The sequence below is a fragment of the Podarcis erhardii genome (genome assembly GCF_964252035.2).
Source record: "Podarcis erhardii genome assembly, chromosome: 4".
NCBI lineage: Eukaryota > Metazoa > Chordata > Lepidosauria > Squamata > Lacertidae > Podarcis > Podarcis erhardii.
In genome coordinates, this window is record NC_138508.1 from 52,049,985 (window position 1) to 52,067,399 (window position 17,415).

Consider the following 17,415-nt stretch of genomic DNA (forward strand, 5'->3'; position numbering starts at 1 on the left):
CTTGGAGGGTCTGTGTATAGGTGAAATATATTCAGCAGCGATGTCTGTGGCACAGGCTCACAGTTAGTAGAAACGACATATTATTCTAAGAAGGGAGCACCAAAGGAGTGGAATACAAGTGCTGCCACAGAAAGAGTAAACAACAGACTTCAGTAACCTTAATACTTGTCCTTATGTGGCACCAGAGCTGGCCAGTTGCTGACACAGGCTATACAAAATACAGCCTCATTAAGAAACCACACACACACACACACACACACACACACACACACACACACACACAGGTTTGGAATTGTAAAGTGCATGACCTTGACAGGCTTGAATTCCACAATATTTTATGCAGGTTTTTTCGTGCCTACCTTCTTTCTTGCCAAGTAGTGACTGAGAATCTTTTCTTGGATGAGGCTCAGCTGGAGTTATGGGCAAACAATACTGCAAGGACCTTCCTTCCTGCTGACACAAAGTATTACGCTGATTCTTATTACAAATAAATAAAACTGTGCATTAAAAGCCTGAGAGGAAACCTGTGTAGAGAGCAGCTGTAAAGGTCCCTCTTGTGTCTTAATGCAGAGTGTTGCTCACTTCCCTAAGGAAGGAAACAATCAAAGCATCCATAGACAGCAAAATACATCAAAATACAACATGTTTACATATATTATCATTTTAAAAAAATCTCATAAATATTGCAATGCAAAACTTCTGCTATCTCCTGAACAGTCCAGGAGGATTTTATGCCTTGAACAAACTGGCCACATAGCAACAATATTTCCTAGTTTGCTGAGTGCCCTACACTATCCTAGTGTGTTTTTGGCATGTGGGAGTGAGGGGGGTGCTCATGTTGTAAGACCACCCAAGTGAAGTGCAAGATCCCTTATGAACTTCCTGCGTACATTTATTGAGGTTGTCAGGTGGCAGTGTGCCAGCTTACTCTTCCAATCAAGGCCATACATTGCCAGCGTCTGGGATCAATGCAGGAAGCAATTCTTTATTTTTCTTCATTCGATCATGCAGAACTATTGCCATCACGTAAGAGCAGAAAGTGAGTGACCCTTTTCAGACTGAGGGGTGCATTCCCCCATGTGGGCAGAGCAATGGATCCGACTCCAACCTCTATACAGTGGTACCTCTGGATGCGAACACGATCCGTTCCAGAGCCCCGTTTGCATCCTGAGCAGAACACAACCCGTGTCTGTGCATCTGCGTGTGCGCGGGTTGCAATTCGCCACTTCTGCGCATGCACGTGATATCATTTTGAGTGTCTACGCATGCGCAAGCGGCGAAACCCAGAAGTAACCTGTTCCATTACTTCTGGGTCACCTCAGAACGCAACCTGAAAACACTCAACCTGAAGCATATTTAACCCAAGGTATGACTGTATATTGGATAGTATTCTTGAAGCTACCAGCATGAATTTGACCAAACTACGGGAGGCAGTGGAAGACAGAAGTGCCTGGTGTGCTCTGGTCCATGGGGTCACGAAGAGTCAGACACGACTAAACGACTAAACAACAACAATGACTGTATAGTAGATTACAATCCTGTCATGTAAAAGCCAAATGTATCTACACACCAGAGGCATTGGGGGGAGTGGGGCCACGTTGTGTGTGACATCATGCATGTGATGTCCCAACATCATATCAGGATGTCAGAGGAACTAGGGGGCAGAGCCAAACACGGCAGCAGTGAGGCTTCAATGATCAGTAGCCCCTCCTGCTGCCACTACTGGCCGGGAGCTGCTTCCCCCTCCTTCCCCTCCGCAGCAGCAGAAGCAGCAGGAGGAGGAGAAACCAGCCACTGAAGCCACGTTGCAGTTGGCCCTGATATTCTGAACATTGGGAGGACCCAAAAGAGTTGGGGCCCCAAGCGTTGGCACCCCTGCTACACACACATCCAACAGTCCCCTGTTCATGCAACCAAGAAGCATTATCACATTTCATTGACACAAAAGCACTTGAGGAGGGTGTGAAACTGAGGGAGAGTCCCAAGATCTGGGCATTTGACCCTGAGCCCCTGCATTCCTGACACATTGCTATGCACTAACGCATTTGGAATTAAATCCCACTGATACTATGGAAATAAGTTCCAAGTAAATATGTTTAGGATTGGGGAGCCGGCATGCTCAGGATCACGGAACACTGATTACCTATGAAAAATTAGGCATATTGTTTTTCCACAGGACAGGGGGCACACAATCACATTTGCACTATTATGTGCAAGAAAGTGTCTGTGTCCTGCTCCCGTTCTCATTGTAATCTTAAATATACTCATTTGAAAGACACTTGCACTGAACAGTTTGACCAGCTTCTACAAAAGCAAGATCAGTTTATGAAGTACAGGGTATGTGCTGGTAAGTACATTTACAAGTACAACTATTTCCCCCTGACAAAAGACTCTTAAGTGTTTTTAGCTGGGATGGAGATGGCAGGAAGGAAAGGGCAAAACACCCCACACTGGGTAGCATAGTTGGCACAGCGGTCCAATTAACACAACCCAGTGGGAAGTTCTCTTGTGTAAATATTAAAACTGCTGTGCTCTAGCACAGCTCTCATTTACTTAAATGGGAAGTACACAAAAAGGATTTCTGACATTTCTTATGTACTACAATGCTCTCATCTTTATGGCTCCTAAAGCCTAGAATTTGCTATCCCCCTCTTTCTTTAATACCATTGGCATATGAAAGCCAGTTTGGATGAATCATTGTTTATCAACTAGAAGCCTGGGTCAAATCTGTTATTAAATCTGTTTCTACAAGAGCTATGTAAACCAAACCTCACAATGAACACGTTCTCTGAAGTTTGCACAAATACCCCCCCTGTGTTTGTTTTTTTTGTATGTGCATATTGAATGTGTGAGACAAAGAACACAAAGGTGAAATAATTGTAATATGAATTGATCTTTTAATTTTGTAAACCGATTCCTCTTGCAGTGTGTGAGGGGGGAAACATTGATCTTTGTTCCCACAGAAACATCTATCAGGGAAGTCTGCTTGCAGCTGCTATTTTTGAACAGCAGCACAATGGCAGATGGAAATGCAACTGTGCAGAGGCAGCATTTTATAGGAAGTCATTCCAACGAAGTAGTTCATGCAGATGCAATGGTTTTCACTATGGTTTTCACTATACTGCAAGACTTTCAGATTGCAGTGGTGCAGTGAAAGCAGATGGATTCATGTCCCAAGCTGCCTTACCTGAATAATCTTGTTGCGCACAGTGACATTTCAGGTGGTTAAAGCATCACTGTTTCCATGTATGAACCAGGCCTAACACCTATATCCAATGAAAGGAGCATAAATGCGATTAGGACTGTGTTGAGCTAAGCTTGTGTATCTCTACACTCAGGTAAGAACTAAGGTGGGATTGTGATAGGAATCATAGCTCTTCCTCTCCCAGTTGCAAACAAGGTGAAGTGGAGCATGCATGTTAAGGGCGTTGGAGGGCAAACAGGCTGATATCTGCATAGAACATAATGCATGCGCTAGGCTGGATTGTGTCTTGCAATGTCCTTCATTAACCTTCACAACAGCTATTCTTTTGAACACAGTAATGTGAACATCAGTGAAATAAAAACCCTCACACAGTTTCCAAAATTCATAGTGTTTATTATCTCTAGTATCATATTATATTGCATAAATACTCTATCCTTGTTATATGTCTTTTTCTTTTTTTAAAAAAGGTGATAACTTAGGAGATCATATTAGCCAAGAAATATAAAAATAAATAGGTTCATTATATGCATTTTATTACCAATTATAACCCTTCTCAGAAGGGAAAGAATATAAATACTTATAAAGTACGCATCCTCTATAGCAATATATTTTACTATATACATATGGAGAGCCATATTCTCTCATAGTCTATGAACTAGCACATCCTTTTTAAATATGCAGGGACTGGCATACTGCTGTGGATGGACCTGCTATCCCGCAGCAATCTTCCCTGCCGTACAAGTGATTCGAACAATGCAAATTTATGGGGTGCCATGTATTAAGTGATTTTCTATCCATAAAATTCCATTAACTCTTTGTAGAAAACATAAGAATATTACTTTTGACGAGGTGGAGAGCTGTATCTGAACAAAATGGTGGCTGTTAGATACTCAAATGGTAACAATGTAGGAATATGTTTTCATGGTGGAATCAGGCACATGCATATGCTCCAAAGCTAAATTTGGGTTTTGTTGGAGTCCTGTGGAACAATTGTGGGCATGAAGAACAGACACACACACAAGGGAGCAATAAATCCAGGGCAGTGAGAACAGTGTGCAGTTCTCGAACTGCTACCATTCTAACTCTGCAGGTTGAGCATACCAGCTACAATGAAGAAAAGGGATCTCATTAAATCAAAAGGTTTTAAGAGCACTACATTCTAGTTATCAGGAGATTTTACAAGCAAACATCATTGTAATTGTTTGCTTCCTGGTGGAGATTATCACTCTACTGTTATATAAAACTATTGATAGCAGCCATGAACAATATAGTTCCCCCCCCCCAAAATACTGTTATGTTTTTTGCTTTTGTGAGGTAGGCAAGAGCTGACCAATAATTAAGCTTAGAGGAAAATGGTCTTCCCTCTCCAACTTTGATTAAGAGAGGGATTTTATCAGTACCACAAAACAAACTCCATCAGTTTTAACAAAAAACCCAACTCTCACTAAAACATTGAAATGTTTGTTTAAACTTCTTTGGCCACTGCCTATGTTTTGTTTAATTTGTAACAGACGTAAAAGAGGAAATTGTAATGCCTCAGGACTTTTACCTGCTGAAGATGAAACAGCTAGCAACTATGATTGTTTTTTATCAGATTTTCAGTTGACGTGGTTTTTTGTTTTGTTTTTTGTTTTACATTTCAGTATACTATCTAACGTTATTTGCACTGTTCCATCTCAGTGGATTCCCTGTGAATTTTCCATGCGAATTACAATTGCTACCTCTCAATAGTTCATTTTCAGTGCTTTGGTCTGAAGGGGAAAAGAAAACAACCAACTTTAGCTTCCCCAACCTGTTACGGTTTAGCTGCAGTTTGTAACATTACAGAAGTCTATTAAATGTTTAGGTTTCTTTGAAATGTCACAGCTTTCGTTGGACAATGTGGCACCATCAAAGGACATGCATCTTAACAATCTCTTCTTGAAGCCTTTCCCGCATGTCTTAGAGCATGGTGACCAGTCTCCCAGCTGCCACTGTGGGCATGGTGTGTCTGCACACGGCCGGACATCGCTTGGCTTGAGTTCTTTTGCACAGTCTGTGGCAGGCTGTCCATTAAGGTCTCTGCACTCTACAGATCTCCTCTGCCAACCAGTACCACAGGACTTAGAACATTCTCCCCATTCTTCAAAAATCCATTCAGATAAGATCGTCTCCTGAATTGCATTGAAAGAATCAGTCTTTTTGCTGGGAGGTTTCTCGGAACCTGCTTTCTTCACAAAATAGCTGTATTTGATCTTAAGTCGAAACGAATCACCCACGGTAAGGACCTGTATTGTTAAAGGTTCCTTCAGTGGGCTGAAGCTGCGGATTCTTTCCAGAGGAGCTGAGGAGCCGCTGTATGTCAACACACTGCCTTTATGGGTGATGTCTTGCTCCACAGTTGATAGTGTATAGTCACCATTGAGAATGTAGGTGCCGTCTGCAGCTTTAATAGCAAGGAAGCTGCCATCCTGCCTGATACCTCTGTGATTCCGCTGTTTAACTTCTATGTTCGTTGCCCCAGCAGGGATCACAACAACATCATGATAACCAGGTCTAGAGGTAAGAAAAAGAGGACAGCAGTTGAGTCTCCAGTATATCCTTATTTACTCAAGGATCACATTAAGTACAGAAACTTATGATTGACTAGATCTTTGCAGCTTCAAAAGTTGAAATTCCTGTACATTAACACAAGCTTTAAGTAAGCTTTTGATTTTAAAAGATGAAAGTTTGGTCCCTCAGCTGAACAATATAACTGCTCTACAATCCTAGTGGATAAACAGGAACAGTTAAGGATAAAACCCCACATACCTGGAACTAGAAAGTGTTCCAGACACTTTCTTGCAAGTAGATCCATTTCCTCCACAGACGCCACATTTATCAAACTTCTTACTGGAGCCTATGATGCGATCACAGCCAGCTTTTACACATTGCCCCTGGACACAGACTGAAGTGGACTCTGGGCTACACAAGGTTCCATCCACCACCTTTAAAGAAAGCAAAGAAGCCATGATTAGAAGGGCACGCACGTGTTCTTACTAACACTAAACATTTTTGGCACCAGGTACAATCCACCCAGAGTTAAACACTTTTTAATCACAATAGTTTCAACAGAGGAGATATTCAATGGTCCCCACTGAAAATCAATAGTGGGCATCATAATAAAACTATAATTTTATTGTCCTTGTTCAGTGAGTGTGATGCATGTGTAGAAGTGGGTTTCCATAAACACATGACTGGCTGGATTCTGGACTACATGCATAGAAAGGTACTGCCTAACTGCTTCCTGGATTTCTATATCCAGCACTTGGGGGTTGTACGCATAGTTTGTGATCATTAGGAACTGTGTTGGTATAAAACTGAACAGAAGTCCAGCTCTGTAAGCTAAGCATCTGTGAGGATTTTGGGGGGTTGGTAGGGAATGTAGCAGAGTACAGTCTCCTCTTCCCTCTCAGAATTTAAGCCTCCCCAAATCTCTCACACTGGTGTTCAGAACTAACAACACTAAATCCTTTCTTGGGCAGTTGCTCAGGCATAGCATCACAAAGACAGCTCACTGCTCCTTGCCTGTCTCTCTAGATCAAAAGTTATAAATTTATATTCTGTAACAGCAACAAACAGACTTTGATCTTCCAGCACTTGTGTCAGCAGGAGCCTGGTTAATTTCTTCAAGGATCAGGCAGTCAGCATAGAGCCAAGTAATATTTTATTATGAAGAATATGACTATACCTTACTTTAAGCTTTGGGGGGTGAGTTTTTCTGACTATTAGCTTCAAAACTGAAACTAAATTGAATAAAAAGCATTTTATCACTTTTTAGAAGTTAGATGTTTAGTAATTAGGCATTGCTATGGCGTAGAGAGAGAATGAAGGAACCTGCTGGATAAATGAATAAATTTAGATACCATGTAAAATATTTTCAAAGGTATTTTAAAAATAAGATATAGAAACAGAATGACTATGCACGCAAATCGGTTTGCAGTGGGAAGATTGGACTGCAGTGAAGCAAAGGGAGTGAAGCTATTTGAATAAAGTGTTAGTTTCCATAAAAGGGTGTGCCTATCTAAGCAATTGTTAGGAGCAATAAAATTTAATGGCACATATAAAACTTTGCCTATAAGTAATATGCACTGACACCGACACCCACACCCACCTTAGGCTGAAGGACAAAGAAATAGCCGGTGCCTTTTGCAAGGCAGGTAAGCTTGCATCTGTCTTTGGGAGTGACTCCAGCAAACTTGGGTGTCCATTCCACTACAGGCCCAGTTCCAAAAGGAGACTTGGAAATGTCATTGTGAGTCTCACACTGTTCCTCCCTGAAGGTTTTGCCTGTGTACAGAAAATACATTTATTAGGCATTTTGAAGATATCACAACATTTCTTTTTTATTTGGAAAAAACTGATTGTAACTTACCATTGTTGTCTGGACAGTCTTCAATGTTGCACGACCTGTACTGCACCCGCTTTCCCTCACAGTATTTCCCGCCGTTCTTGGGAACTGGGTTGTCGCACTCTCGCAGAGAGTACTGCACTCCACCACCGCACGTCCTGGAACACTCTCCCCAGGAACTCCATGATCCCCAGGCACCATGAATAGGGGTCTACATTTCAAGACACAGAAATAAGCCCACATGTGAAATGCTTTTGGGGAAAGCATCAAGCATTAGAAACATATTTTAGGCTGCAACTCTATGCCCACTTTCTAGTGACTGAGGCTGCGACCCTATGCATGCTTACCTGGGAGTAAGTCCTACTCAAGTAAGTCCCACTTATTTCTGAGTAGACATGCATAGGATTGCACTGGCACAGGATCTGCTGGGTCCTGACCTGGCTATACTACCAGGTCATGTGACAGCAGCGGGGCAATGTGTTATACCAGCCTGGCAGCTGGCCTAATGGAGTGTCATTTTCCTCTGCTGCCCCTGGCCTAGTTGGCATGAGTGGCGTGACTGGGGGGGGGGCTATGCTGCCCCATTAGGTCATACTGCTGCCAGTTGGATGCTTGGACTGCCCCCTTACTCCTGAGTTAACACACACAGGATCACTATACTAAGCTAAAATATTTAGATTTATTGGAACTAAAAACTTGAGTGGCCCAGAGTATTCCTAATTTGTTTAGCCATATCTTGATGATGCATTTTAAATTGTTGTGCATTGAGGTGAAGGGCGGGTAGCAAATCAAATCATCATCATCATCATTATTACTATTAATTATTATTATTTATATTCCACCATTTCCCCATTCTGGGACTCAGGGCAGCTAATAATAATTACACTGCACATCATCACTCTTGATTAGATATAGATATATATTTTCAGGGTGTGTTTTTTTAAAAAAATAACCATACTTACATCATAATGCTTCCTGTCTGTCTTCTCAATGCACTTGCCATTCATGCACCACTTTTCCTCTCCACAAGTGGTGCCGTCTGCCCAAGGGAAATGTTTGGTTTGGCACACGAGTAATCCACCAGACATGCCAGTACACCACAAAGTTGTACACGTGCTGGCTGCATCAGGACAGTGTTTGGAATCTTCTCCAAATGTGAACTGGCACTGCCTATTCACATCATACTGTGTTCCAGGCAGATCAGAAGGGAGTTGGATAGGCTTGTGAGGCTTGTCCAGCAAACACTCGCCTGGAAAAAGGGGGGGAAAGAGTGACGGGAAACTTTTGTTAAAAAACGTTGGGTTGCTTTTCTTGTAAATAGGATAGTATCAGAAAGAGATTTGAGGGATTTCTGTTCTGAGACATGCACTCACTAGGATTTTATTTATTTAACAAAATGTACTACAGCAAAATACCTCTAAGCAGGTGCAACAGAGATCTGTTGAATGATTGCATGAAAGTGATCAAAATAATGATTCAAAAGCCCTGAGGAACATAGGTAGCAGTCTTAAGGCCACTGGGCCCTCGCAGTTTAGTAGCCATGCTTACTAGGGCTGATGAGATTTGGAGTCTAACACCATCTGCTGGATGGCAGGTTCCCCATCCCTGGTATAAATGGATTGGCAGTGGCTCACTGGGGTTTTAGACATGATGGCCTTTTCCTTGCCCTACCTAGAGATGCTGGTAATTGAGCCTGGACCTTTTTGCAGGCAAAATGTGCCCATCTTTGCACACTACAAATGCTATAAAAATGACTGAAAAAAGGAACGTTTTAGGCTATTGAAGTGAATCTGTCAATATTTGACAACATATTTTCAACCATAAAATGGAAGTTGCCTGTTGAACTTAAGATCACCCCTGTGATCTGGCTAGTATAGCATTCTGTTTCCAGTAACAACCAAGCAGAGGCCTCTAGGAAATGTGTGTTGAAGTTTCAAAAGCACCAGTCCTGCTCTATTTGCCCTCTTTCCCTAATACTCAGGAGCATGCTGGACACGAGCACGGGGACTGCACTTGTGTTACTATGTCTAATAGCTGTCTGATACAGCTGAAGAGCAAGTAAAATATGTTGTTGACATTGTCACAACAGTATGGATTTAGCTTACCCACAAGCATTTCCTGTTTGGCCTAGATAACCCACCCACATGGCTGAATGAGCCAATTGTGTGGGGTTTTCTCATGCAGTCAGCACCCACCCCTTCTGGAATGGTGCAACTTCTGTGGAAGAGACCATCCTTTAAATAATTTCCCAGGGGTGTGTAAGTGGTCTAAAGGGCAAGTAACAGCAAACTTATATTAGAAAGCAGCATAATGAAGTGCAGAATTGTTTCAGTAAGCTGGAAATTAAAGTGTTAAATGTAAGCAGTATATGAACCCTAGCATTGCAGAGATAAATTGAAACCACGACTTACCATGGCCATTATCCAAAAACGTAGTAATCATATAAGCACTGCACGGAGACCACGGCTGGCTTCGATCCAAGTTGGAAAGCATAGATGCCATCATATGGGAGTCCCTGCTTACACCATTAATACCAGCACATTGCTTTGCATCGTCATGGGGCATACTGAACACATGGCCTGAAAAAAAGGTAGCATAATAAAATCTGCTATATACATTATGACTCTTTAAAATTAACTTCTGTTACACTAAGTATTAAACATCTGCATGGGTGTAATTTTGATGTGTACTACTGGAGAAAAGAAGTCACAGTTTAGGAGTCTCAAGGACAAAATGATAACAGAGCAAGTTTTGCGTCAGGGTTGTAAGGCCATCTGTCAGGGTTGCAAGCAGCCAAAAGCTGCAATTCAGAGTATAAGTAAACTTTGAACAGAAGACCCTCTCTTACTTCCTTTGGTAATTCACATTTGGCCAGTGGCCCCCCAATGATGCCCCATGGAATAAGGCTGCATAATGCAGCATTGGAGAATTTTGAAAATAGTGCAGATTGTGAGAATTTTGAAAATAGTGCAGTTCTGGCACTGTTTTTCATGGCAACAAAACTTTTTTTGCTGTGTATTTTGAGGGCAAAGAAAGTAAACCCTCAGCCATCTTGTTTGGAATCGCAAGAAAGCTACCCTTCCAAAATGTTCTTTGAAAGAGTTTTCTTCCCCACCCCTGAAGATCAAGCTTGGGGATGGAGCTCATTGCATCTCCTCCAGAAGAAGGAAGAAAAAAGAAGAAGAAAGGTTTTGGCAAAACACTTTGACAAAGCACTAATTAAAAGGCCCTTTCCCCCCATGATTGTTCTCCAAATGCTGCCCAACTTTATGCAGATTCTCAGTAAGGTGGCTGTATCACTTCAGACTACACACACATGGGGATGCTACCTATGGTCTTGTTTCTTCAGATTACAAGTGGAGGCTGGCATAACTAAATGCTTCTCTGGGGAGGCAGGGAAATCAGAGAGAAGGGTTCTGACCTATCCTCCTTAAGATCTAGTTTTCTGTGTAAATTGATATTTTGTTGTTGTCGGATGAACACTCAATAATGCATGCCTCCCCACCTGTAGTCTGAAGAGGAACAACCCAGGCAAAGGTTTACCACCTCATTGAGAACTAGACCACAGTAACAGAGAATCATGCTGATTTAATAACTTAAATGAAGACTAAAATGCATAATGTGTGTTTTAAAATAAATCAAGGCTGCCACAGATCTCTCTTGAATCTCAATTACCTAATTCATGAGTGGCGGTAAAAGCGGCTTGCAAGCCATCATCTTCTATGACAGAGCAACTGCGGTTTGGATCACAAGCTGTTCCCACATCAGCCATCCCAAGTGTATCACATGTCTTGGCACCACAGAGATCCTATATAAGGAGAAGAAGAGCCAGTTTCATTATTAATTAGGTCAGGAGCTTAACCTTGGCATGAAGAGTCTTACTTTGGCAGTTTGCCTTTCCTTCTGGAAAGAGCATTAATACTCAGAATTTCAACAGGTATAAAGATAATTATCTCTTGGAAGGACTTGCACAAAACTTTGCTATGCTAATTGTGGTAGTCATGCTGCAAAGAAATATATTTTAAGTCAATAGTGTAAGTTTCCTATGGAGGTTTTTTAAAATAAACTGTTTGGGTAATTATCCCACACCATAATGTATGAGTTTTCCCCACCTACTTTATGCAGTTGTGTGGCAATGGAAATTTACCTAAAACTTCTTGTGAATGAGTTCCAGGTGGATTTGCCGTTCAAGCAAGAGCCAACAAATCTCACAAATCAAATTCTCAGCAGTATGCATGCTGAACTACTTACTTTCTGTAGTTTCCAAATGGGTGAAATTACAAAAAGTATAACAAGTAAAACTGGTGCATTAACATATTTTCTTCACTGACTGGATCTTTGGAACAATATTTCTAAAAAAATCAAATGAAAAGTTTCTGGATGCATTGGTTCCAAAGCCTTACGATATATAAGTAAATAAATGTATTATTATTTTTTTAATTTTTAAATCCTGCCTTTCCCCATCATGGCACCCAAACTGGGTCCCAGCTAGTCACCCATCCAAACACTAACCAGGCTCAGACCTGCTTAGCCTCAGCTTAGCCTATGTACTTCCAGACCACACTCGGGAAATCTGCCAAACAAACACATTCCTTTTTCATTCTTTTCTCCTTACCTGTCTAGTGAAAAGAATTGCAGTGTCATAATGCTCAGGATGCCGGTCACTAGGAGGATTGTGTTGCTTTTGCCAGTTGCAGAAATTTTTTAAGGTAAGCGCAGCATTTGAGGACACATCAGGCCCCTTCTGCTCATCATAGATAACCATTATTTTCACTACTACCAGACTGACAGAGTTCCGGATGCTGGGATGTTTATACAATTTGGCAGCCACAGACAGGAGTGTCAGAAGATAATGTTTCAGCCCATTGCCATGGAACTCTGCCATAGATTGGTCAGCTACAAGCAAGGTTTCCACATAGCGATGGCTTGACACAAATCTTTTCTTCCTTGTACTTCTATGTCCTGTATTTTAGAAAAGAAAAATACTTATAAATAGCTGACTGAGGACTTGTTTTATACCTAGAGCTTGAACAGTAAACATTTCCAACAGTTTAAGCAACATATTATTATTATTAAAAGCAAATTCTGTAAAAATTTTTTCAATCCAGGCAATATTTCCATCACAGGTAAAAATATAAATCTCCCTTGCTGCTGTGAATCATTCTTCACAAGCAACCTAGGCCAAGATTCAGAGTCTAGAAATAAGAGGCTGACTCAGGATCAGGTTCAAAGTCTCATCATGGATCCATGCATGTTACACGTGCCCACGTTTCTGTGCTTGGCATAATACTAGGAGTGGGGTTTCCCCACTTTTCTTGGAAATGGCACACCTCCATGCTGATGACAGCTGCTTTCTTGGTTTGGAAACAAAATTCCTTGCCTGCCTGTAGGAGGAGTTATTCCTCTAAGAAAGAGAAATTGTTCCCCTATTACTGCCAGTAGAGAAGTGAGGGATCATATTCCCTCTGCAAATGGGTAATGCCTGACGTCTCCATTGAGCTCCCTGCTATTATAGTCAGGCAGAAAGATGCCCCACCTTCCTACTGCTGTAAGTTAAGTGTGCTGCAGACACACAATTTCTGAGCCTCCTAAACAGAATAGAAGTTTGTTGTCTTGTTGATCAAATGGTAGGCTACAGTATGTGGAAGCCCAGCTCACATCAGCTAATGAAAAGCTTTATCCTTTTTGCATTGCCCGTTCAGCCCTCAATTTTAAACTGGAGTGTGATTTCCATGTGGAACAGCTGTAATTCTATTAAAAATAAAATTTGTACTTAAATAAAAGCAAAGGGTGTGTAAGGAACCAGGAACGAACATACAGTTAATTTGCAGTAGGATTAAAACGACTGGAAGCATGCTTGGAAGAAGTGCCCTCCCCCCTTTCCGGTAATAAAACCTTAGGATTATGTCATGCTGGCACTGGAAATCAAAAGCCTTGACTAAGATTGTGGGGCTCCACGTGGAAAGCAGAGTGCAGGAATAAAAGTTTGTGCCAAGCAGCCGATTGCTACTGTGACCCAGTTCTTGTGACCTCACTGCATCACTTTCTATGCTCCAGACACTGTGCCCTTGTCTTACTCCTAGTGCCTTTTCCTCTACTTTCTCATTGGCTGCATGAGTCATATTAAATGGTCTTCATTCACAAGCCCTTATTGGGCTGGAACTTCCCCTTTGCTACACCTGTGTCCAAAGGCATGGTTGTGAATGATCATACTGTACAGCAATTACCACAATTTTAGGATACTTTTGTGTCAATAAAGATCTGCCTTCTTTTCCCCCCATGAGCATATACTTGAGGATACAGTGAGCTCGATTCACTATTCATTCCTTCCCCTTGCCCCGTGTAATTTGCAGTGGAAATTTCCTAATCATAAAGGCCATGTAAATGAGTGGAAGCAGCAACAGTTTTAAGTTGTTCATTTAGCTACGGGGGCTGCCCTTTCCTGCCCATGGAGCTAAAAGCAGCTTTGGAAAGGAGTGACTGATTTAAGATGAGGAAAGGTACAAGGTAGGAAAATATATTCAACAATCATTTACTGCTGGAATTGTTGCTCAAGCTTCAGAAAACCAAAGAGTGTCCTGTGTCTGTGTCATCCATAAAGATCCAGTGATGTAGATGGAAATTATACCTGAACTACCTCCTCTCATTCATATTTTGGGACTAGCAATGGTTGTTAGATTACTTATTTCTGAATAATTCTGCATAGGTTAAGGCTGCATTCCTATGGACACTTACTTGGGATTAGCTGCTATGTCTCTGGGATTTGCAAACTGAGGAACCTAGGATCAGAGTGCAATCTCTAATTTCAGTAGAGCGTATGTTTTATTGTTCAGAGAGCACAGATTTACATATTTAGGACTCAAGAGTACTATCAATGTAATTTGATGTAGATATGTTTATTTATGAGTTACAATGTAATTTTCTGGATAATTGTTTCTTAGCCAATATATACAGGATTGCAGCACCACTGCTAATTGCATGGTTCTGCCTTGTTTTAACTGAAGGGAAAACAAATCACACTGCATTTAGGGTATGTTCAATGCAGTCCAGTTTACTTAGTAATTGTGTTTGGGACTGTAACCCAGGCTCCAATGAATTGCATTTCGACCCTTAGCCTGAACATTGTACATTCCTACACAAGCACTCCTACACATGCTCGATGGACAGGATGACCCTATTTAACTCAGTAGAATTTATTTCCAAGCAACATAGGATCAGGTTGTGTGCTCATTAATTTCAATTCATATTCTGCTAAAATCTCCTCAAACTAGTAAATGCCACAGTATTGCCCCTGACTCCTATGAGATTATGCCAAAATAAGGTTTGCAGATTATGATGGACCTGCCCTTTTCATTTATTTTGGACCCCCTTACAATGATCTTTTTAAAAGTTAGGGTCAGCTTTCCTCATTATATGAACTGCAGACTATTTACTTTTTAGAAGCTTCTAATTTTAAATGATAGAGGGGCAGGGAATATAGTAAGTACTTTTGGGGGTATTATTCTAGAATAGGTGGGCACAACTTGGCACCTGGCATTCTGTAATGTCTAATATTGGAATAATGGATCCACACCAAATTTACTCCAGAGCAGTCCCAAATAAAGACCTCCATGTGGACAACCAATGTAGTTCATTATTGGACGATGCAATCCTGTACATGTTTGTCGGGAAGCCAGCCCACTGCGTCCAACAGGACTCACTCCACTTGCATAGGATTTAAACTGCTTGGAAATGGTGCCTGTTGCAATCAATGGAACTTCCAAACAAATACTCTTAGGATCTAAAATAAGGACATTTCTGAAGAGCTTATTCAGTCATACAATCGTTGCAAGCATTCCTAAGTGCGACGGAATGCAAACTCTGGAAACTACACTTATTTCCCTAAGCACAAGTTAGCTTTGTTATAAATCTCTCTGTCTCTCTCTTTTTGCACCCACCCCCATTTTTTAGAGTGGCCAATCGGAGGAAGTCGACTGCAGCCTTTGGACCACTCCGGGCGCTTTGGCAAAAAAGTGCGGCCGCCGGGGCGCATGCGTGCCACGCCGCATCCCGCTGACGTTCCCACAGAGCCTGAACCCCCTTGGCTTGGAAGTTCCGCGGCTTCCCCGCCAAGGACAGCCAAGTGCAGGGAGGTCAATACCTGCGCGAGCCGCGTGCTCCGGTGCTGCTGCTGCTCCTGCTGCTGCTGCAGCCGCCGCCTCCTTCCCTTCCTGCAGCTGCGGCCGCCCTTCCGCAGCCGTAGAGGGGAAATCGGAGTCCGTCACTCCGCACTTCGCTCCGCCGTCTTGCCGGGGGCTCCTCCGCAGCCGGCGCCGCAGGACGTGCAGCCGAAGCGGCTCGTCTCCTCCTTGCGGGAGGGAGGCGTTGGCCGGTTGAATGAGGTACTCGACGCCGCGCAGGTAGAAAGCCCCGCGGAGCCCTCCGTACAGGCTGAGGGCGGCGGCGGAGTGCGCGTCGCCGTTGACCGTGCCGGAGTAAAAGCAGCCGGCCAAGGCGCCCGGCTGCTCGGAAGCCTCTTCCTCTTCGCTCCGGGGTCGGCTGCCCACGTACTGCAGCGTCAGGTCCGGCGCCAAAAAGCTGCTGTCGGGCTGCAGCTCCAAGCTGAGGCGCTCGCCAAAGGCGTCCAGGCGGTAGAGCCGCTGCTGCTGCTGCCGCCCGGCGGAATCCAGCCTCACGGGCACCACCAGCGCCTTCTCCTCCTCCTCGTCGGGCTGCCGCGGGCTGCCCCGAGCGGCCAGGCAGAGCAACAGCGCGCTCAGCGCCAGGCGAGCTGCCGCCCTCTCCATGCTGTGCTGAGGTAACTTGAGAGGAGAGAAGGGGACCGAGGGCAGGGCAAGCGAAGACGCCCCGAAGGCGGGCGTGGGCTCGGGCAGTCCAAGCGAAGCCCCGGCGCTCCTCTCGGGACGACTCTTGAGGCGGGAAGGGGCACTGCCGCCGCAGCCGCCGGGCTCGCCTGGTCAAGTGAACTCTCGGGAGTCCGCTGAGGGAAGCAAACGAGGCGGGTCCCGGCTTCGCGAGCGCCTCGGCTGTTCGCCTTGAATGCGAGCGCCGAGGCGGCCCGCCCTGCCCTTTATGGGATGCGCTCGGGGGAGCCCCCCTCCCCCTACCCGAGGAGGCGGGACCCCCGGAGACAAGCTTTGAGCTCACTGCCTGCGTAGCTCGTGGCGGCTGCTGCTGCAGCTCCTCGCTGGCGCTGGACGCCTGCCTCCAGCCCTGGCCGGCCGCCACACCCTCCGCGAGGAGGAGGAGGAGGAGGGCGGCGGCGGGGAAGGGAGACGGGCCGGGGCCGAGGGGGAGATACCTGCTCCGAGCACGGCGCCCCCCCCCCCGCTCAAGCCGCCTGGCCGAGCAACGCAGCCCCGAGGCCGCGCGCCCTTCCCCTCCCCGCCGCCGCTGCCAGCAGCTCAGGTTTTCCACGTAGGAGGCGCCTGCTGCGGTCGCTCGGTGTTCCAGGGAAGGGAGAGTTGAAGGAGGAGGAGGACGAGGACGCCGAGGGCAGAGGTTTCCTTGAATCTCCTCCACCCAAGAAGATCTCCGACGACCCTGCCAGATCTTTGGGCTTCCCACTCGCTCTCTCTAGTTTGCCAAGGCAATTTTAGGAGGACAGAGAGAGCACACGTCGTTTTAGCACACGAGGCAGGCGTGTGTGTGTAAGAGTCTAGCTGGCGTCTTGTTTGATCCAAGGTACGGATCTTTTCTCCAAAGGCGTCTGCCACTCACCTGCTGTGAGATCCTTTCTAAAGCGGGGTGACAGTGGCCCACGCTAGCCAACATGTGTCCATTCCAGCTTGGAACAGGTTAATTTGTGGGCGCTGGATGTGTAAAACGCCGTTTAATCAAC

At 44.2% G+C, this 17,415-nt stretch overlaps 1 protein-coding gene across 1 annotated transcript; it reads right to left on the reverse strand.

Annotated features, from left to right (window-relative positions):
• Positions 1-3,577: 3,577 nt before the first annotated feature.
• On the reverse strand, positions 3,578-16,613 carry ADAMTS1 (ADAM metallopeptidase with thrombospondin type 1 motif 1). The gene is made up of 9 exons (XM_081859872.1): positions 15,715-16,613; positions 12,190-12,536; positions 11,250-11,382; positions 9,986-10,153; positions 8,537-8,823; positions 7,599-7,785; positions 7,338-7,513; positions 5,996-6,171; positions 3,578-5,740 (listed from the first exon to the last, which is right to left on the reverse strand). Exons 1-9 carry the CDS (start codon positions 16,358-16,360, stop codon positions 5,008-5,010), a joined length of 2,853 nt encoding a protein of 950 aa, XP_081715998.1. The 5' UTR covers positions 16,361-16,613; the 3' UTR covers positions 3,578-5,007.
• Positions 16,614-17,415: the final 802 nt, after the last annotated feature.